The following is a 22,106-nucleotide window of genomic DNA, read 5'->3' on the forward strand; positions in this document are numbered from 1 at the left end:
AAATTATGATAAATATTTTGTAAACGGTTTATAAGCTTTGTCGGAAACTTAAAGCTGCCAGAACAAAGTTAATGTTAGCAACTAAGTATGTAAATAAGGGGAGTAACCCAGCTCAAGTGTGACGTCACCTCACAGTATAAAACCGTACGTTAACCGAAGAAGGAGAGGTGATTTCCAAACCGAGGCGAATTCCAAATCGAGGCGACTGTGAGAGCAAGGTAGATTCGAAAGCGAAGTATTTTCTGATAGAAGTCCAGATTGATAATTGGACGATCCAAGGTGTTAAAGAGGAGTTCGATTGACGATTTGACGATATCGAAAGTATTGAGGAAATAGTTTCTTCGTATAGTGAGGTGACGGATAGACGTTTAATTAGTAAGAGATTTTGTTCATAGTTTCTAAGTATTTGATTGTCGAATTTCAAAGGGGAAATTACTATTAAGTTAAGCTAAGTAGCTGAGTTTATTGTCGGGTTGACTTGTTGATTTTCGTTAATAAATTTTGTTTGGAATTATTGATATTTGTACGTAGTACGTTCTAGTTGCTAATTAAATATATTTGAACTTTTGATTTGACTTGATATTTTATCATTGTTATTACTAATTTTTCGGTGCACGCTTAAAAGCCCAGGCCTGGCAAACTAATCTCGAATCCGCGTAAAGTACCCGTTAGGTTAACGGAAGTTTTACCGACCGTAATTATAGTCGGTTTCCTAAGATACTAAAAAAAATAGTACTTTACAAATCTTATCTAAGAAAGATACAGTATAATCAAGAAGACTCGAGCAGCTAAAGGAGTCACAAAAATCACATCTGAGAAATAAAGAACATTGAAGAGCTCATAATGCAACCTGACACTGATCTGACGACAGAAGAATGCCAAGAAGTGTTGAATGAAGAACACCAAGAAATTCGGCAAGATACATTTTCTTCTGAAAGAGAGGATTAATGCCGATATCTGCTATTAATTAAAGTTCTTTTGAAGAAGTGGAAGAACGTTAGAACAACAGACTTAGAATTTCATCCAAACCTGGTTGAGGTTAACAGGCTTGGGGATGGATCTCTACAACTAAGATGCTATTAATTACTTCTGAAAAATCCTGAAGAACAGAGAAAAGCAATTGACATTAGACAGATTCTTTAACCCTCTCAAATGAAAAAAAACATGACTAATAAAAATGCAAGACTGTGTATATATGTATTTTTATATATTACATATAAATAAATACAGTAAGAAAGTATATATTTTTTATGTTTTGGGTCTCCAGAACAAATTAATCAAATTCCCATAAAAACCTATGGAAATCGATAATCGGTTAACGAACAATTTGGATAGCGAACAGTCTTGGAACAGATTGTGTTCGTTAAACGATCACCCACTGTATATCTCTACTGCAACCCAGTCTAAAAGTTTTGTCTATCAGCTGAAAATATACAAAAATCTGAATTTGGCATACCAGAAGTGATTTAGGAATATCAAAGTATCGTGTATGAGAGAGTGAGTTGTCTGAAGTTCAAGGACTGTCTGTACAGAAAGAGATTCAAACTTATTCCTTCCAGATGAACGTATACTATTTTCATATTAATAAAGGAAAATGCATGAGAATGATGCTTTTACTGCTTCATTTGTCTCACATCATTTGTCTACTTCATTTAATCTCAATCCCTTTCACCACCTCAAGGATTTTTTTAAACTTATATTTTTGGTCTTGATTCATGAAGTTCAGTTGGTCGTGTACATGCTTCATTTATATTGTCTTGGTCATTCACTTCTTATAACAACACTCTTATGTTGTTTACTTATACTTACAACTATAAGGAGCAAATTTACTTATATGAAACTAAATTTTTGTAAGTAGTCCTATAGCATTTTTATCCGTTTGTTGTTTTACTATTAGTCCTACCGTACCATTATTTACAAATATGAATTAGCGTTATGTTATCAGACATCTACCTACATAAATTGAATTCTTTTGATTACTTTTCGGGTGTACACATGTGCAAGCGAGCCTTATTGACGATAAAATGCCAAGAAGAAAGTCACAATTGTCACAAAATACATCCATTTCAAGGAAACATTGGAAAGCTTATTACTTTCCGATATATGGTACGTAAGCTACTGTAAAACTCACACCCCTCATTCTTCCTGCTGATTTCATCTTCTGTACAAACTCCCAAACCCTTTAACCAATCTGGACCAAATTCCACATAGTTACTCTCTGGTATCATGGACTACCACCATAAAACTAGGATTTCTCACTGTATCTCTTGGATTTCATCTCCCTACCAAACTCCTAAATCTTTTGAGTGATCTGGACAAATTTTGCATAGTCAGTCTCTACAATCCTCCAAAAAATATATGCTACTTTAAAACTCAGACCCTCACTTCCCCCAATTTCATCCTCCATGAATTGCCAGCCAACCTTTTGATCAATCTGTACCAAAATTAGTTGCTATCTGCCACCCTGTGGTAGACATACACTACCCTATAATGAGGACAACTCAACCCCTTCCATTCCTGAGCAACACTGGGAAATCTTTGCTAGTACTATATAAAGAAATAGGCTAATTCTGTTGTTGAATCAGAATGATATAAGATTATGAAATTCGTCTAAATTTTACAGATATTTTATACATATTTCAAATCTTTCTTTGATCTAACTTAGAAATTACCAAATTATTATTGGGTTGATTAAAAAGATTGTTTGCTTCTTGATGATGGTGTTAATCGAAGCATTAATCACTGCATTAATCGAAGAGAATCCATATTACACCACCAAAGAAATTGCAGAAGTATTATTTAATGTTCAGATTATTGTTGGTGATTTACACAACTAAGGAATGTTAGGATACATATGCTGTGACGTTTAGGTACATCAATGGAGTTGAAAAATCTGAGACACAATATCTGCCTGTGATTTACCGATAAAACAACCAAACAAATCTTTTTTTGAACTAATCAATCACCAAAGACAATAAATGGACTATTGTGATAATTTATGGTAAAAAGTTCAGGTAGAAAGTCAACTGGCCCCCCCTTGCAGCACACTCAAAATCTAAACAAGGCTATGCTGAGCAGATGGCAGGACTATTTCATGTAATTGATGGCATGTTATCCTATGCACAAAAAGAGCAATTGCCTGGGGCCCCCACCAACAGGGGACCTCAAACTAATTTTTAATGGCACTAGAGAGTTCTAGAGATTGTAACTTAATCATTGGCAATCAGATCTGTAATCACTGAAGGCCTCTAGACTTTAAAGTCAAACTGAGTAATGTTCATAAACAACATCTCTAAACCCGATATATTAAAGCTAAACACCAACCAAATGCCGAAATTCTATCGGGCTAGTTTAAGGCTAATTATTAAATAAATTATGTAAGCAATTTGACTTTAGAGGGAGGCGTTAGATGCCATCTCGTATTAACATTAATAATTATAATTTTTAATTAATTAATTTAAATAATTTAGAACCGCCAGGAGAAAAAATCATAACCGTCGATGGTTATATATAGTTAACTTATATACACTGGAAGAGGAGATCAGGCTGGAGGTCCAGATAGTGTAACTGGCAACGATCTGCACGGTAAGCAGGAGTTGTAGGTTTGAGTCCCGCTCCAGGCCGATTTTTTCTCCCAGCGGTTCTAAATTATTTTAATTAATTAATTAAAAATTATAATTATTAATGTTAATACGTCTAATGCCTCCCTCTAAAGTCAAATTGCTTACATAATTTATTTAATAATTAGCCTTAAACTAGCTAGATAGAATTTCGGCATTTGGTTGGTATTTAGCTTTGAGTAATGTTCTGCAACACCTAGCAGTGGGCCGGATGGCCGAGAGGTCAAGGTGGCAGCCTACCGCTCTGGGGGACCCGGGATCGGATCCGAACGGGTCGAATAATCCCCAGGTATTTTTCAGGGGGTGGTCCGTTCGGATATGTCGGGCCCCATCGCTCACCACCCGGTTGCCCCATTGTGGGCCTGGCCGAACCCATAATGGTCCTTCTAAAAGAGGCCCTCTTAGTGCCCACAGGGCGGAAAGAGTTAAAAAAAAAAAAAAACACCTAGCAGTGCAACACCTGAAAAAAACCAACTATCCTCACCTTCACTCTCTGCATCAAACCTGCTCATCATTCCTACAGTTTTGTGTGACCTGTTCTGCTTTTACTTCTGTAACTATATGAGAAGAGAGGGAAAAAAATAATACAAAGAATTTTTCTTGTAAATAATTTAATAATTAGGCAAAAATGCAAAATATGTATGGTACAAAGAAGTTTCATGTATTAGGATGTGGAAACACTCCTCATCCCTGCCACTGAAGAAATTCGGTAACCTGGTCTGCAAAAACAGACACCAGTGAGGATACTTTGGAAAATGCATTCTCCTGGTGGACTTTCTTCTAACTAGAACCACTGTGGAAACCACAACCTACACTAATACATTGACAAAATTGTGTCATTCCCATTATGTCTAATGTCCCAGCACAGGACAGTGTAAATGTCAGAATGCTTCACAATAATAATCATCCACATTTTGTAACTACTATTTGTGCTGAAACTGTTCAATTTAGCTGAGATCACCATCATCTACCCTACGATCCAGACCTGGCCTTTCTAAACTTTCATCCATTTGGCCCCACGAAAAACTCCTAGGTGAGCAAAGCCTCGAACTGAATGACAAAGTTAAATTGGTCCCGTGAGTTAGACCGTATACCCAGAAAATAGTATTTTATTTGATAAACAAGATATAATAAAACTGATGCCAAGATGGAAGAAATGTCTCAAGGGATGCAATGTCCCTTGAGACATTTCCCCTTCTTATATTGAAAAATTTTTTGTTTGAGCCAGAGATAAGTTTTCGCGAATTTTGTATGCACTCGTGGAAAAGTCATCGCTGGTGTGTTTAAAACGTGTTCAATCTCGAATGCACTTGGCAGCACAAGATAATGCTCTGTAGGAAGACGACGACAAATCCGAGTATAACGACGGCAACTGAACAATAGTGTAAAATCTATTCCTTATGCTTGATTAATAAATTTTCATTTTCCTGGGGTTGGCTTACCATCAGTGTCAGCTGATAATAGAATAAATACAGTACTTGGGACTGCATATAAAAACTATTTTAGTTTAATTTTTCTCTGTTAAAATAATTTTAAATGTGTTCTATTAAAAACGTTTTTATTTAAAGCCTTTCTTTTGTATTTGTGAAGAAGAATAATTTATAAAAACTGAATATAATATGAATAAATTCCAGAAACTGCTTACTATATTTTAAATACATTAAGTAATAAATTTTCTTTAACTGTAATAAAATTCTTATTAATATGTTTTAAATCGTAATAATAAATAAAACTTACGTCAATAACATGACAATGGAAAGTGGCATGATGAGTACTTCGGCCCAAGCAACCAGAGTCAGTATGTAGATTTCATGATGTTCATTTACACTTCTGAAAAAGTTTCCAATTGTTGACGTGCCTTCTCCTAATTTCTATAGAAATGTAATAATAATTAGATTCAATAAAAAATTAATATCCTCATTTGTTTTTTAACGCGGCCTCTGTGCCGTGCCGGTACCATGCCGGAAATCAAGGACCCTAGACTGCCGGTGTGGCAAGGCACAGGTTGCACCGGCACAGAAGTTACATTAAAAATTTAAATTTTGATATTCTTAGTACGGTAATGACTTTATAAAAGATTGGTCTGGGCCTCCTCTTAGTGGGGCCCAGACAAATGCCCATTTTGTCCGTACGATAATGCACCACTGAACACTACCCTAGCTTGCCTCTGGGGCATTGATGTTATTACATTTTGGAGATAATAAGACAAGGAGAGAAATAAAGGGGTTAGGAGGGCATATCTATATTAGCTTATTAAAAGCAGTTATTATTGGCATTTATGATTTTTTCTTTAAAACTCATCCCCAAAAATAAGGTTTTAGCCCTTTTTCTAACCTTTACAAATTTGCAACTTCCTTTCTGGTTCCCTTAAACTCCTGTTCGAGTACCGAGAAAGTCACTAAAGAATCCGTGCCAACGTTTTTTAAACTTCAAATATTTCGTATTCAAAGCATTTAGGATATCTTTTGCTACGATACAATAAACTTCCGACAGCTAAATTAAAACAGTAATTTTTACTAGAAATATATCTGATGTTTCATTAATAAACGTATGATTGAACATATGTTTACATTAATAAATTTCATACTTTAAATACAAATAAATTTCTTACGCTATAATCAAATTTGAGTTAGAGTAATATAAAGATGAAAAATACATTTCAGTGATATACTTACATTTAATATTTCGAGACTATATTGGGAACAACTCCACAAATTATATAACACTAATGATATTAGAACGACTGTTATTTTGTTAAGAAGAAATCATTAATGCAAGTAAATAAACAAACAAACTGTAGAACATTACAAATATTAAAGCTAATTATTGAAATACTGTTTCGAAAACGTTAATTACATTGATAGCGCTTGTCTTTTTTGTTTTAATCTCTTCGGGAGTATTCCCTGTTAAAATTTTATAAACATTTTCATTGTTTTATGCAGAGACTAAAGTGCAACATCTGAAAAACAATATTTCTAACAGAAATATATATAGAAGTGTTGAACACAAGATCGTGTTAATAACAATCACATGGCTTTTTCCACCATTACACAATTACAAAACACAAAACAAAATTACAAAATAAAGGTGGCAAAACCCATGTGATTGTTATTAACACGATCTTGTGTTCAACACTTCTAAGACAATACAACACGGTTTCACAACAAATCAAGAAATATATATGTAAAGGACTACTTTTCGGCTGGAATGCACCATTATGCTGTACCTGCAGATGGAACAAAAAGTATTAATAGTGCATAGTACTTACTGACAGGTAGAATAAAACACAAATGAAATTAAATGAGTTACTCTATTGGTCACGACAAAGCCGACTGATTGGAGCCGACGTAAAAAACAAAATGACTGAGGATGTGTCTCCTTTTATCGAAGGCCGTCTTTCAACGAACAGACAATACTGTCTGGTAACTGTTCCCACTATTTAAATGTTAAATATTTAAAGTCTGAAAAGACCTTAAATATATTTGTTTATATTTGATTAAGTTAAACTTTTTAAAATATTCAGGTACTTTTTATCTAAAGTCACGATTAAAGTCATCGTAAAGTCTGCTATTGTAGATGTTATGCTAAGGTTACATTTTAACTAAGATAAATGTGTTATTTTCAAAAATTCAATAGTAAATTCCATCTATTTGTAAAGAAGAAAAAATTGTGTATCTTTAATTGCTGTAAAGCAGCACTCTAAGACATTACTAGCAAAAATATTATATAGTAAACCCCACTAACTTGGTCTCTGAGTAACTTAGACAAATTTTTTCAAAGAATTGTACAGTAATTTAAAATTTCTTGATAATAGAAAAATTATAACTAACGAGTAATTTCAACGCCCAGAAGTATTTGCGATACTGTGCATTATATTACTGTAGTCAGTAAGTTAATAGACTTACTGAAGACTGTATATTGTACTGTAGTGAAAACTTGTATGAGCTCATTCCCTGTAATAATTAAGCAGTATAATCTACAAAAGGTCCGCAAAACTTCGGTACAAAGCTGATTGTAATATATCCCTGTACTGTATATCCAACTTCTTCGAAGAGAGTACCCTGCTAACTTGAACTTTTGTAAACTTGCACAACTTCCCCATCTTAGTCCAAGTTAGCAGAGGTTTACTGTACTTAATAACTTATATTTTAAAAGAATTTTATAATTAATAATAAAATATACATTGCATTAAATTATTATGATATAATAATTACTTCCATTTTATATACTGTAATTCTGTTAATTATTACCGGAGAATTATGCAATATACACTAATCGATACAGTAACTGTCAGAGTTTCGTCTCTCATCTGCATTAATATCTCATTGTCTACTACCTCTAGGAAGCGCTATAAACAAAAACAATAGTTTCGCAACAAAAGTATTATCTGTTCTGCAACATAAGTTTCAGAGATATTTTCAAAATGACAGTTCCAGAAGACCACAAAACAATTCCAAATTTGCAAACTGCAAAACACGAAATGCCTTCTCTGTTGTGGAGTCACCATTTTTGTTTAAGGCACTTCCTAGAAGAAGTAGACAAGACATTTGAACACAGACGGAAGATGAAACTTGAACAATTACTGTAATGATTTATAAATATTCATGCATTTTTCCATATTAATAAACAATTTATTAATTTTTAAGACTATATAATAATGAGTCTTTCAACATCCTCTCTCACACCTCGGGAAAATAATAGTCTTACGGCAGAGTCGACCTTTTATTAGAGGCCGCTCGTCCGCCCGACTATGTAAAACATTACAAAACTTCCTTCTGGTGACGACACAAATTAAATATACAATATATTTTTATTTATTATAATGTTTTGCATAGTGAGGCAAATGAGCATCCTCTAATAAAAGGTCGACATCGCCGTCAGACTATTGTTTTCTTGAGGTGTGAGAAAGGAATCGAAAGACTTGTTATTGTATAGTCTTAAATTGTTTATTAATTTTATAATTATCATCCTGGCAATTTTATCAAAATTTGACCATTTCTCGGATAATAATTAACATAATTACGGTATCTCATTCGGAAGACAGCGTATTCTGAATTTGTAAAATCTCAAATAATTTTATCTTAAAAGGATACGAATAGAATGATGAGAAAATAAGAAAGTCAACGAAAACAACAAATAATGAAAACAATCGTCCATAAGTAAAAGGTTAAAGAAGTCTTCGCTCAAATGTACATTCTGTAAATTTTGATGAAGACATAAAGAACAGGCCGCTGCATTACATAGTAATGATCTCTTGTAACATCCCCAGGGATTACCACTGAAATTAAAAAATAAAAACTTAATAACCATATTTTAAATGTTTCAAGTTTATTAATTTGTAATAATGTTAATAACATTTCTTTATTTAATGTCGAAGATATAAATAAATAAAACTTTCATTCGTAAATACTTTTTAAAAACAGGATAAATTTTGATTTTTTTTCTTAAACACCAAACCTCTAACTAAAGAAGAGATTTTCAGGCTATAAGAATACTCGATACACAAGAAGATTTGATTAGAGGTAAGCACTGGGCTGCTATCTTTGTAGAATACTAAACGTTAGTCACTTTTATAACCACTTAAAAGGGGTTTTTTTATTGGGCAAATAAACCGAAATGTTACGTCGTTTGAATCCTACACTTGCCCGAGTTTAAGAATTAGACATTAGAAATTAAAATTTAATTTTTGATTATTACTATTGTATTTTATTTACAGAGTGTATACTACTCGGTTGATACTAATGCCTAGCACTATGCAAAACCAAGATCAAAGCATAGCTACATAAGCTATTTTTGTGCCTGAATTTTCTCACCATGGGAATTGTGTTTAATATGGCTGTTTTCTGTAATGCGAAGAATGTGAAGTTATTAGCGAGGTAGAGGCCGAAGTTTTAAACGCAGAAACGTGTACGTCGGACGTTCGGCGCCACTTTCCTGTAAGCCTAGAAGTTTGACAATGCCGTTTGGAACGTCGAGCATGATTCCACTGACTTTTCAAACGCCATTGTCAAACTTTTAGGCTTACGGGAAAGCGGCACCGAACGTCCGACGTAAACGTTTTTGCATTCAAAACTTCGGCTTCAACCTCGCTATTCAGACCTAGCACTTCCGGACTTTTGTGGTATGACTTCTGGGTAATTAAATACTACAAAAGCAGTAGGTATCTCTCCATTATCTACATTTACTTTATATCATTGGCAAATTCTGAGTATTTAACTTATTAGTTTACACGTTTTCTATGTTATGGGTTTTTGTAATGGATATGTCTATCATATCTATTAATTAACCTATTAATTTTTATTCAAATAAAAATAAATATTTAGTCGCACGGAAAAGAAAAAATTATACTTACATAATCATTGCAAATGGACAAAATAAAAAGAAAATTACAGTGCCAACTCTTGTCAACCAGACGGTAGCATCGATTTTCGAATTAAACATGTGATCCTAAAATGAGTACAAATTAATTGCAAGCATAAACAATATTAAAAATTTACTTTTACGAACTATTTCGGTATAAATTTAAACAAATTTTGTGAAATAGGAATAAATATTTTAATGAAACAACAGATTAAATTTTTTAAAACTACAATATCATTAATTAATTTACAGCTTTACTAAGAAGTAGAGCTCACTGTGTACAGCGTTACAAAATATTTTTTTCTTCTGAGCGCTTTCGATGAATGTATTTCCGTCATCTTCAGGCGAATAACAGATTTTTATATCAAACACGAACGTTTGAAACAGAGAAGAACACATACAAATTTAAATAAAACGATATAGCACATTCATAATGTCACACACATTTGAAAATTGTAGCGAATTCATATCGAATGGCATCCAAAAACTCGTTTCATTTAAATTCCTGTGTTCGTCTCTGTTTCGAACGTTCATGTTCAACATAAAAATCTTTTATTTGCCCGAAGAGGATGGAAATACATTTGTCGAAAGCACTCGGAAGAAATATATTTTGTAACACCATACACAGTGAGTTCTACTTCTTAATATTACTTGGCATGAATAATATACCAGACTATATTACAGCTTTACTTAGTACAGACTGTCCAAAAAGTTATTATGCAGTGGAAACGGTTTAAATCTCTTCGGCGTCACAATCTCGAGAACTTTCTCTTCCGAAGTCGACGGCCTACCAGTTTGGGAGTATCTGCAACACTGCTTGAGAACTTGCAGGTCGAGTCATTAAACTGATATGTACGGAAATGTATGCAATGCCGTATTAGAACTTTGAGATCATTATAAATTTCACACTGCACGGTAACTTTTTGGACACCCCGTATAATACTGTATATAATTTGTGTCATAATAATTATATATTCAAAAAAATGAATTTTTCAAAACACTTACCAGTAAATAATTTTCCTAAATAATATAAAATTTTATCAATAAGTAATACAAAAATTAACCTAAGTTCGTTTTTCTGAAATAACAGAAAAAACATATTATAACCAATGTTCAATCTTGAAGAAATGACTGAATATAAAACTTCAAATACATTTTTTACATGCAACAAAATGAAGTGAATTAAAAATGTTTATTCGTATTACAAATTCAATATGGCAAAGTTTCCGTTATCAATACTTATTCAAAGTTCCTCATTTCCTCTGCATTTTCAAATATTCATAATTATGTTACCATCGGTAGCAAGACTGGGTGACCGAGGGTTTAAGGTGCTGGCCTAACGTTCCGGAAAACGCAGAAACAAATCAGAGCTATCAAAAAATCTCTGGTAATTCTTCACAGATAGTCTAACAGATATGTTAGACCTCGTCCCTCGCCACCTTGCCATCACATTATGGACCTAGCAAACCTACGACAGATATGAAAAAACTTGAACATGTCTACTTGTTTGTCTATTTAATTGAACTTGTGTGCTTGCTACTACAGAATTGTAGGGGCAAGCACACAAGTCCAACTAAATAGTTCTATTAAGAAACGTGCATACATGAACAATATCAATAATTTACAAGTACAACAGTCTTTCTTTTTCCCCCCTTTAACTCTTTCTGTCCTGTAGGCACTAAGAGGGTCTTTTTTTCTTTAGAAAGCCCATTATGAGTTTGGCCAGACCCAAAATGAAATGGCTGGATGATGAGAGAGATGGGCACGATATATTTTGGGCCCACATCTCATCACCTCCGGTGGGGGTCCATCCTGTAAAAATCCCTGGAGTTTTTCGAACCGTTCAGATTTGATTCCGGGTCTCCCAAGTGGCAAGGCTATCACTTCAGTTGCCTGGCGATCCAGCCAATCACAACAGTCAATAGACAACATTTACAATACCTTAAAATGTTAAAGTCAGTATTTATCATGTTTACTTTTATGACCGAGTTTCCCAAATAAAACAGAACTGTTGAGTTAGAGACTGTTTTTAAGTTTTACACTGCCCCACAATGTAAGATATTAGCAAGGTCGAGGCCGAAGTTTTAAACGTGAAAATGTGTACGTCGGACGTTTGGTGCAGCTTTCCTGTAAGCATAAAAGTTTGGCAACGGCATTTGGAATGTCAAGCATGATTCTACTGACTTTCCAAATGGCACTGTCAAACTTCTAGGCTTACAGGAAAGCGGCGCCGAACGTCTGACGTACATATTTTTCACGTTTAAAACTTCGGTCTCAACCTCACTATTGTGCAGCAGTGCAAAACTTGATAGTAATCTAAAGCCACTCTTGCAAGTTGTTTCTCTCTTATTTTGATCAAGATTTTTCTGATGCTCCCATGCTCAAAATATGGAATTAATCAAACTACTCGAAGGAACAAAATATGGAATGCCTTAAATAGAAATCTTTAGTAGTAAAGAAAACAAAATTGCAATTCAGATATAAATCATGTTAATTTTATTTCAACAACTGTTCTGTACTTAGCGTATAGAACCAAACTGAGATAATTAAAGCAAAATCTCAATCATCTATCTTTATTATACATTAGAAAAATTATGAAAATGTAATCAAAATGTATTTTTGTTTTTGCTTGCGTACCTTAATTATAAAAAGAGGACAAGCAATTTTCTAAATACTAAGGAATAATTCAATAAAATTAAAGATTAAGAGGACAACAACAAACAAAGACAATTGTTTTGTGTATGACACACAAAACAATTATTGGGTGTTAACGTTTTTGATAAGTAGCATAGATTATTGACTCTTGCCAGTTCATAAAACTTTTAATGAATCATATGATCACAATATCATCCGATAAGTAAGCGTGATTATTTGCGGTTGATAAGTTTATCGAGAAAAGATGGTTGAACCGCAAGCATTGTTGTTATAAAAGGAAAAAAACACCGAGAAGAAAACGGACATTTAGAGATTGATCTCGCCTTTATGATTGGTCCGACGGAATATTTTCTCGTACTTACTGCTTATCTAAAGCAATCATATTTTATTTATGTAAAAAATTAAGAGCTGATATCCAACACACAACGTAATAAAAATGAAAAATATAGAAATGGAAATATGGAATTTAACATTAAACAACAAAAATGCAGATATTATATGGAAATTTTAAAACAATTTAATTCTAAACCTCTGCATCAACAACTACGCAGTGAAATTCCAAGATAAACATTTGAAAATGTTGTATATAAGATTTTGTTAATATTTAAATACAAAAAAAAAATCTGTAAGAGGTATTCTACTGAAAACATACCAGAAATAATGAAAATAGAGTGCTGTTAATTACTACAGTCGGAAAGTCAATGAAGATGTGTTTATTCTCATAGCATATACCAGGACTGGACAAACCTTGTCGCGACAGGAGCCATGTATTGTCAATCAGAAATACAAGAGCCGTGTTCCCTATTGAAACTGCATTTTATATAATGGATAAGTATTCCTGTATATTTAATTATTATAATTAAATATATGGGAACCTCAGTAAAAGTCTAGAAGAGCCAGATGTGACTTGAATGCAGCAGTTTGGCCATTACGAGCTTATACCAAATACAGTTCAATAGTTTTAAAGTTCAGTTATTTTGATGTTTACGTACAAATGAAACAATTTATATAGTTCAAATCAGTGGCGTAGTGTAGTGGGGGCGGCAGGGGCGGCACTTTTAGGAGACGGCAAAATTTCACAATAAATAATAATAATACAATACACCCGTACAATACACAATAATGATGATTGTTCTTGCCGAAAAGTTCTTTAGAATTACTGTATATTTTAGTCTTTTAAATTGAGATACCTAAATAAGGGGGTGGCAAATTTTCCTCTGCCCCGGGTGGCTGACACCCACGCTACGCCACTGGTTCAAATGTTCCCAATATATTAGTCCTATCATCAATAGGAACAAAAAAACCAAATTTTAAAATTATTACACAAAGATATTTAAAGATCAGCATTTAACTTTGATCATAATTTCCTACAGTGAGATAAATTACAGGAAAATTATGATCAAAGTTACATATGTTGGCAAATATCATCATTTAAAAAATTAAAGATTCATGTTATATATTACACAAACTTTTAATTTCTTAATAGTTAAATGAATTTCATACATATATAAATAGTAAAGTCAACTATTAATTATAAATTTATTGATAAATCTTATTAAATTTATAATGTAATATTTTTATCTATTAAAAAATAAAGTTCCATGCTGCAATGACGACAACAGAGAAAGGAATCCCGTGGAAGTTCTTTATTGCTGTTGTATTTATATATTTAAACACATTGCATGACTCTGTGGGATGTAAAAGTATAACACAAGAATCGATTAAGGGGTCCAAGTTTTAATTCGGATTAAATGGCAACACATCCCGTCATCAGATCCTACATAAATTCAAAAGAATGTTTAAGATGCATTCTAAAACGTTTGAGTATTTGGAATTTTAAAACATTCATTTAAAAGTTTCAACAGAAGGATTTACGAGATGTGTTGTCTTGAAAATCATTTAATCTACCTTAAACCCCGGATGCCTTAATTGTGTTTATATATTTATAGAATTGTTTTATATACTATTTCAAATAAAATCAAACTATACCACTACAGTTATGCACAACTTTAATGATAGCAGTCTCATAATAACCCGTTCGCACCGAGCACTTCAATCTAGATTGTGACCGAGGTCGGCAACTATGCCTCGGTGCGACCTCCCTCAACCGAAACGAGGTTCGATCACGATCGATTCAAACAAGTTCTTGAAACTAGATCCAGTCATATGAGAGATCCCACATTCCCACGTGCATGAGAAAATACAAGATGGCAGCAGAATACGTGTCGAGCTATCGACAGAGAAATAAAAAAGATACTGTATTTGGAGAGACGACGACATCCGTCTATTATTAGATATATGGCAAGAAAAACTACTGTATATATTTCTAACCAAAACTTCCATTTTGTTTGTTGGTGTTCAGTGACTTACCGCGTAGATATGTCAGTTTTATCATCGCGTGTAATAGCCGGGTTCTTCTCGAGCAGACTGCCTGTGCGAACGGCACGACGTTCGACTGGCGACAGTCACAATCCAGGTTGTAGGCAAATTGAGATCGAAGTGAGTCGTGGATTGTGTGCAAACATAGTATAAGATTATAATAGAACTGAAAAAATTTATAGTTGCCTATACCGTTTATATTTTTAGATACGTTTGTATGTGTGTTACTTAAGACCTATGTAAGTAGTAGACTACACCATAGAGATTTGTACAAGTATCCACTACAATTTTCACTTAATAATGTGTTTCTTGAAACACATCCCCATTTTTAAATGGCACATACTTGTATAAAATTCAAATAACTTCTGTAATATGTAATAACATCTAGACTAGAACTTTTATAATCGGGATTTTAAATTCAGAGATTTAATTATACTTTTTTAACCCGGAAACTAGCTAGAAATTACCAACATAATATTAAAATCAATTGATTTTCTCTCATAATTTTGAATTATAAATTTTTATTTGGGTATATTATCTTGCAGATTATTTTATCAGCGTAACGATATCAGGATATAAGCATTAATGGATTTCAAACAATTTCTTTAAAAATGATTTTAAGATGTATACAGAATAAAAATAAAGAGACTAAGATGAAGTCATTGAGTTTATGAAATCTCTATTGTAACCAATGTTACAATTGGGTTATATTAGATACATCTCAGTATGCATCAGTCTCAGCCACAATCAATGCACTGGTGAACAGTTTGACAGAAGCAAACAGCTCTATATTTGCATTTTCAGACTTATTTTGTCAAAATAACTTTGGGTTAATACAGATTAGTAGTAAAAATGGTGCTAATAATAATAATAATAAATAATATAACCATGGAGGTGGCCATATTGCTTCACCAGCACTCGCCGTATCCACGACCCAACGAGTGCAATGTGCACCAGCCACTGCAACCGATGCAGGGGAGGAAGAGTTTGCCGAAAGTATAACAGTAAATGGACTCCCCTGACAGTAAAGAAATGATGTTATAACGTTCTTCAAAAATTTTCTAATAATTTATTTGCCTGATTAGTAACCAGATTTATAGGAAAAATTCATGCACTACCAATACCACTAAAAAGTCCATGTAGCCCCCTTCTCTCCCCATAGTGTACAATGATGTATAGTACTGTGCTTTTAGCACTTTCTTTCCTCCTTAAACTGCACACGTAATTAACAGACAGCCCTATATAGACATTGAAAAGAAATTATCATGTTAGCATCTTTAATTTTAAAATGAAAATAATGCAGACACAGCACATTCATTTATCAGACATTTTAAAAATTAAACAAAACCAATACATACAAAGATTTCCAGACTTTTATAATTCTGAATACAAAAAAATGATCTTAATGCTTGAATATTGTTAGTATTTATATTTTTATGTTGACAATACTGCAAGTGAATAAACCTACAACAGTTGAGATTTTATTTCAAAATTTTCACAAGATTATATTACTAAATAATTAAAATATTAGCTAAAAAGAATAGAATAGAGGGTTAATGTAACCCTTGGTGCCAAGATGGCGGCTCGTCTCTGATTCCAGGAAGGAAACAGTGGGACACACGTTCTAACCTATTCTAATAATTTGGTTGCTAATAATTATGGTAATTTATTAGAATAGGTTAGGTTAGTAGGTTAGAACGTGCATCCCACTGTTTCCTTGCTGAAATCAGAGACAAGCCGCCATCTTGGCACCAAGGGTTACATTAACTGAATAGAGTAACATAATAAAAATTTTATTTTACATACCAACACAGCCTGCAAACCTTCATTGTTCCTTTGCTGGTTACCATCATCAGCTACATTCATGATGAACTTTTGAATCTAATTAATAATAAAAATACCTGTCAAAGTTAAGTTAATTTCTTTTAATCACAAAGAATAATTAAGTTTTAATAATTTATATTTTATTATATATGTACGAACACATGCGACTATTCCTAAGCTGAAACAAACCTTTATAAGTATTATCAATTAAATGCAAAAACATTTAAAGACAACGTTCTATTCTAATCGGTCAAGAGCTATTGATAACTATAAAGTGATATGTATATTTGATATCCATTTTCGTATTTACATATATCATATTTACTGTGAGTGTAATATTCGGCTATTGCATTTAGCTTTAACTGCATCGCCCCGTATTTAATCAATAATAAAATGTTTAAAAAGCAACAAAAGCTTTGCAACGTGCGCGGAAAATATAATTTATTTTACGTTAGCCATCCAACGGATAAGAATTAAACATATTAAACGGTTATCAATAATACGAAGATAAGAGAATAGAATCTGTCATTGTCAGTTTTATTTATTTATTATTATGCAATTTAAAAATGCATAAAGGAGAATTATTAGCATAATATTTTCTGTTACAAATTGTGTACTCGGAATAGATAGATTTATTATATGCAGTGACATGTTTTAGTTATCAAAACGACACGTCCTTGTTGAATGAATTGCAAACAGCATATTTAATATCTTTGTCACAAGAGAAAATATTGTAAAATAATAGTTTCAAAGCAAGAAAAGAATGAAAATGATTGTTAAATCCATTATACGGAAAGCTGTCCAATATTTTCCGATAGATTTTCTGCAAAATTTGGAATCTTTCGAACTTCGTGCAATCGAGCATTGTCGCGGAAGAGAAGCACGACATTGCCACAGAATAAAATAATTCCCATGCTGACAAAAACTGTATATTTGAATCTCCGTGCAAGACCAGTTTTGTAAGAAGATTACTATGTTGAACTGCCATATTTGTGCCCTTCCATGCATATACCTAAGACTAAATGACTAAAAACACTATTGCACACATAAAATTTTAATAAATTTGGCATTATGTTTCCTAACTAGTCTAAAGTTTGGCTAAGCGTGGGGCCATCATTACTATAAATAATAGAATTTTACAGGTTTAGCATTCTGTATTACCTATAAAAATAATAAAAATAAAAACACAAATAATTCAAAGTAAGAAAAATTATTATAACAACAAACCTCTGTGCAAAGCTTTAACTTTAATTACCCTTTCATACATACGCACAGCTTACGTTTATTGCGGATATAGAACCTTAAGCAGCAAATCCTAAACTTTGCAATTTCTCAATACTAATACATTCTATTTGGGATTATAAGCGGATGTAAATACAGTAACCGAAAATCAGTTGCAAAAAGCTGAAATGCCAATTACTATAATGATATAAGAAACAATAATATGAAATTAATAAAAGAATCGCTGTTCTAAGCCCAAGGTTTGCAACTAGTTTACGGTTAAACAAGCAAAAGAAAGGTTCTAGTCATCACCAAATATAACACTTCCAAGTTCTTTCATTATTCATAAATGTCTGTGCCAAATACAATGTCGCACAATAGAAAACTTATTCATTCGTTGACTGATTAAAAACGTAAGGCAAAAATCAATACTTTATCAGTTTGCATGTTCTATCGCAGCAGTTTCATACCTTTTACTAAAGGTGGGTCAAACTGAATTTAATATTAATAACAGCAAATTGCAGGCCGAATATGTAATTTGAATAATTTCAAAAAAGTACACTATATATATGAAAATAATTACAAAATGATAAATATGAGTTTCCATTACAATGGAGAATCTGTTGTTTGTGATAATTTTTCTATCTGAGATTCATAATTAATGGCTTTAAGTCTTAACAGCAGCTTTATGACACTGCTTTCGCACTAAATATGCAAAGTTTTAAAATCTATCAAATGTTTTTTTATAATTTATAAGAACCTAATACTTTCTAAACATTCAATGCAGGTATCTTGATATATGAGTTTGCCATTGCTGTTCTATACCATAATAAATGAGTCTACAAACTTTGACCTAGTCTCACACTAATGGACAATATACATATTGCAAATCAATATTAATTTTCACAAAAAATTTCCTAAAATACAGAGAAATCAAACAATTTCTATTTAAATTTCCAATAAAAACAAATGTAATCTCTGATGTAAAATATTTGTTCATATTAATTGGTACATATGTCTTTCAAATATATCTAGCTAAAATGCTATATATTTCTTAAAATATTTATAATTTGCATGCTTGTACACTTTATTTTCATATTAAAGCTTCCAATCTTAGCCCTTCATTTGTTTCATTATGTTAAACTCTATTAATTTAACTTAACAGAATTAATCTTGTAATGTCTCTCTTCTGTTGAATATATAAAACATGGTTTATCAAAAAAATAAGATTGAAATGAGGATAAAGATTAATTTTATTTTTAAATATATTATTTTATATCAATAAATAATTCTAAGTTTATTTTGATAAGTTAATCATAGCTGTTAAAGCATCATTTCAAAGCATACTCAAAGGAGGAGGACATTTAATCCATCACAACAAACTATTTATAACCCAATAAAAATACAATTTTAGAGTTTTATTACACAAATACATCAAATATATAATAAAACTTATTCTTCTAAATCTACATGGTCGCCATTAAGAAGTTACTTGCCAACTCACATACCGAAAAAACCTTTGCTAACAATTTTTTTCCGTAAGATGATAAAACAGATATTTTATACGTGGTCTTTTTAATTATTAAATAATACCTATATTTATTTGTTAAAATTATGTATGTATTTTTAATTTTGTTTCCATTATTTAATTATATGGGACGATTCGCTCGGGACCGAACACTTATATCAGAATCACGGGCATCCAGAAAAATGGGGCACTCGTCCTCACGGAATAGAGTAAAAATTTCCGAACTGTAGTAGTAAAAGCCATCAGAATAAGTAACGTCGCACCCTCGACCGCAGTCACCGTCCGTCTCTCCGTAGGGATGCAATACCGTATTGTATAAACCATATCGACGCAATACCGTAAATGTACCGAAAAGAAATTAAATAATTAAATATATAGGAATTTATTGGCATAATTATTTGTCTCCAAGCTGTGCCCTCCCTTGGAAAATTTTCTGCAAATGCCCGCAACGTGGTTTACCTCCACACAAAATGAAAAGCTAAGCACGAAAAACGAACGGAACGATTCTTCGTTTCGCCACGAAGCGGATCGACCGAGGTACGTCTTACATTACGTTATTCAAATGCGACTGCAGAATCACGAGGTATCGAACAGATTATTCGGTCTGGAACAAAATCACCCCGTAGAAAGTAAACATATTTCACTATATTATTCGGCCTATATACGGAAGCGTAACGGAATAATTTAAAAATTAACACAGGAAACGAGTATTCCCCCACAATTAGCGAATATTGTTTACATTCTAGCCATAGGAAAAAAAGGTGAAATTAACGAAAACAGCAGTTTATTACTTCTCATTTATCAATCCTACCTTTCATTAATAATCTCGAGAGATTAAAACAGTAAACTCGGTGGCGTATCGAATGCATACGACAGAATTCTGTCGACCTGCCTACATTTTAAACGTCATTTACGTACAAACAAACACAAGCCGAAATCGCATAACGTTGTAATTGATTAATAAACACCTCGTGTTTTACGCGTGATTTTTCCCGCAATATTCAGGAGGAAAAAATGAAACGGCTGTAGTTTTCTGTACGCCGAAGCTACGAACTGTTTTATTTGTAATTAAACATGCCAAATTATTTATGTACAGTTTTACACGAGAGGAAAAAAGTACACATATATATATATATATATATTAGAAACGAATTAACGAATATACCGTTAATATTTATTACGTGATTGGCAATTAAGTAGGATCGGGTTATTACGACGGGTTCCAACTTACGTTGCGACGAATTAAAAATTTCGTTGTAAATCAATGAAAGCCGACAATTGTAATTATCGACGGAGTGATTTCATCTTTCCAACTGGAACTACGGAAGACATAACTTCCTCGCTTCGTCGCCCGACACCTAGCGTCGAAAACTGGCAACCACTACACGGGAGTCGGCCATTTTTCTATTTAAACATTTTCGTTATCGATTTTTTTACGTGTTTTTTTTTGCGGCGATAATAATTATAATTGCTTATTTTATAATGCGAGTAGTGTTTCTCAACCTTATTAAGACCAAGGACCACTAAGTTATTTAGGACTAATTTTTTTAATACCTACGTGGGTATTACTGACATCTGGGACATATTGTGCCATTTATAATAACTCTAAAAACATGTTTTGAATATATATATATATATGGAAACATAATTAATTAATTTGGAAGTAAACTATTAAAAGTGCAACGCCGTTCAATAGGGTTTTAATTTGTATTAATTTAAGTCTGCCTGCGAACCACCTGTCCCGTCATCGCAGCCGCGGGTTGAAAAACGCCGAACGTTCTGATACGAGTTACTCGTAATTGTAAGGCCAGGAACACGCGTAAAATTCGTCAAAACCGGAAATGTATGAACAAATATCGCTATCTATAGTAATGGCGCCTTGGATACACGAGATAGCTTTGTTGGTATCTGTTCTGTTCAGACGAAGATAATTTTGGGAAATAATGTTATAAAAACTTACTTAATATAACTAATACTTATCCCACGATTTCTTCTATTTCATAAAGTTTTTCTCTCCTATTAAATAAACTTGAAACCGAACTTAACCGTCATTATTCTAACTAACATAACGCGGCTATCTACACTGTGAGAACACTGCATCATCAAAATAATAGTGTCTCATTGGTTGCATGTTAACTGAAAATTTTCTAGCGAGTAAAAAGTTGAAACACTACTCGATTTTCAGTTTAGTTCCAGAGTGTATGTTTTCACCTTATCAGATCACGCAAGTATGTTCCTGGATTGAAGGCGCTTTACTTCTTCGAAAAGTATTCGTAATTCTTATCCAGTGATTTCTAAGTTGCTACTTTTTATAGCTTCGATAAGTAGTCGAATTATGTTCCAATTTGGGCGATCTCCGTTTGATAAAGTAGACACGTGGTGCTCAAATTCGGCACAAGAATCTATCTGATACATTAGCGAGGTCGAGGCCGAAGTTTTAAACGCGAAAACTTGTACGTCGGACGTTCGGCGCCGCTTTCCCGTAAGCCTAGAAATTTGACAATGCCGTTTGGAAAGTC

At 32.9% G+C, this 22,106-nt stretch overlaps 1 protein-coding gene across 2 annotated transcripts in view; it reads right to left on the reverse strand.

Moving 5' to 3' along the window:
- LOC136971997 (transmembrane protein 33-like) overlaps positions 1-20,938 on the reverse strand; it is a 31,210-nt gene extending 10,272 nt beyond the window's left edge. The window contains exons 1-6 of one of the 2 annotated variants that reach the window (XM_067266534.1): positions 20,819-20,938; positions 16,821-16,895; positions 9,973-10,067; positions 8,714-8,898; positions 6,296-6,363; positions 5,358-5,491 (exon numbers count right to left, since the gene is read on the reverse strand). In XM_067266534.1, the coding sequence (XP_067122635.1) occupies positions 5,358-5,491; positions 6,296-6,363; positions 8,714-8,898; positions 9,973-10,067; positions 16,821-16,880 (542 nt within the window). In that variant the 5' untranslated portion in view covers positions 16,881-16,895; positions 20,819-20,938. Of the gene's footprint in view, positions 1-5,357; positions 5,492-6,295; positions 6,364-8,713; positions 8,899-9,972; positions 10,068-16,820; positions 16,896-20,752 lie in introns of both variants that reach the window. The other variant, XM_067266535.1, reaches the window with a different exon arrangement.
- Positions 20,939-22,106: the final 1,168 nt, after the last annotated feature.

The sequence above is a fragment of the Centruroides vittatus genome, unplaced genomic scaffold, assembly GCF_030686945.1.
Source record: "Centruroides vittatus isolate TY-2023 unplaced genomic scaffold, ASM3068694v2 contig_2747, whole genome shotgun sequence".
In the NCBI taxonomy this organism is placed as follows: Eukaryota; Metazoa; Arthropoda; class Arachnida; order Scorpiones; family Buthidae; genus Centruroides; species Centruroides vittatus.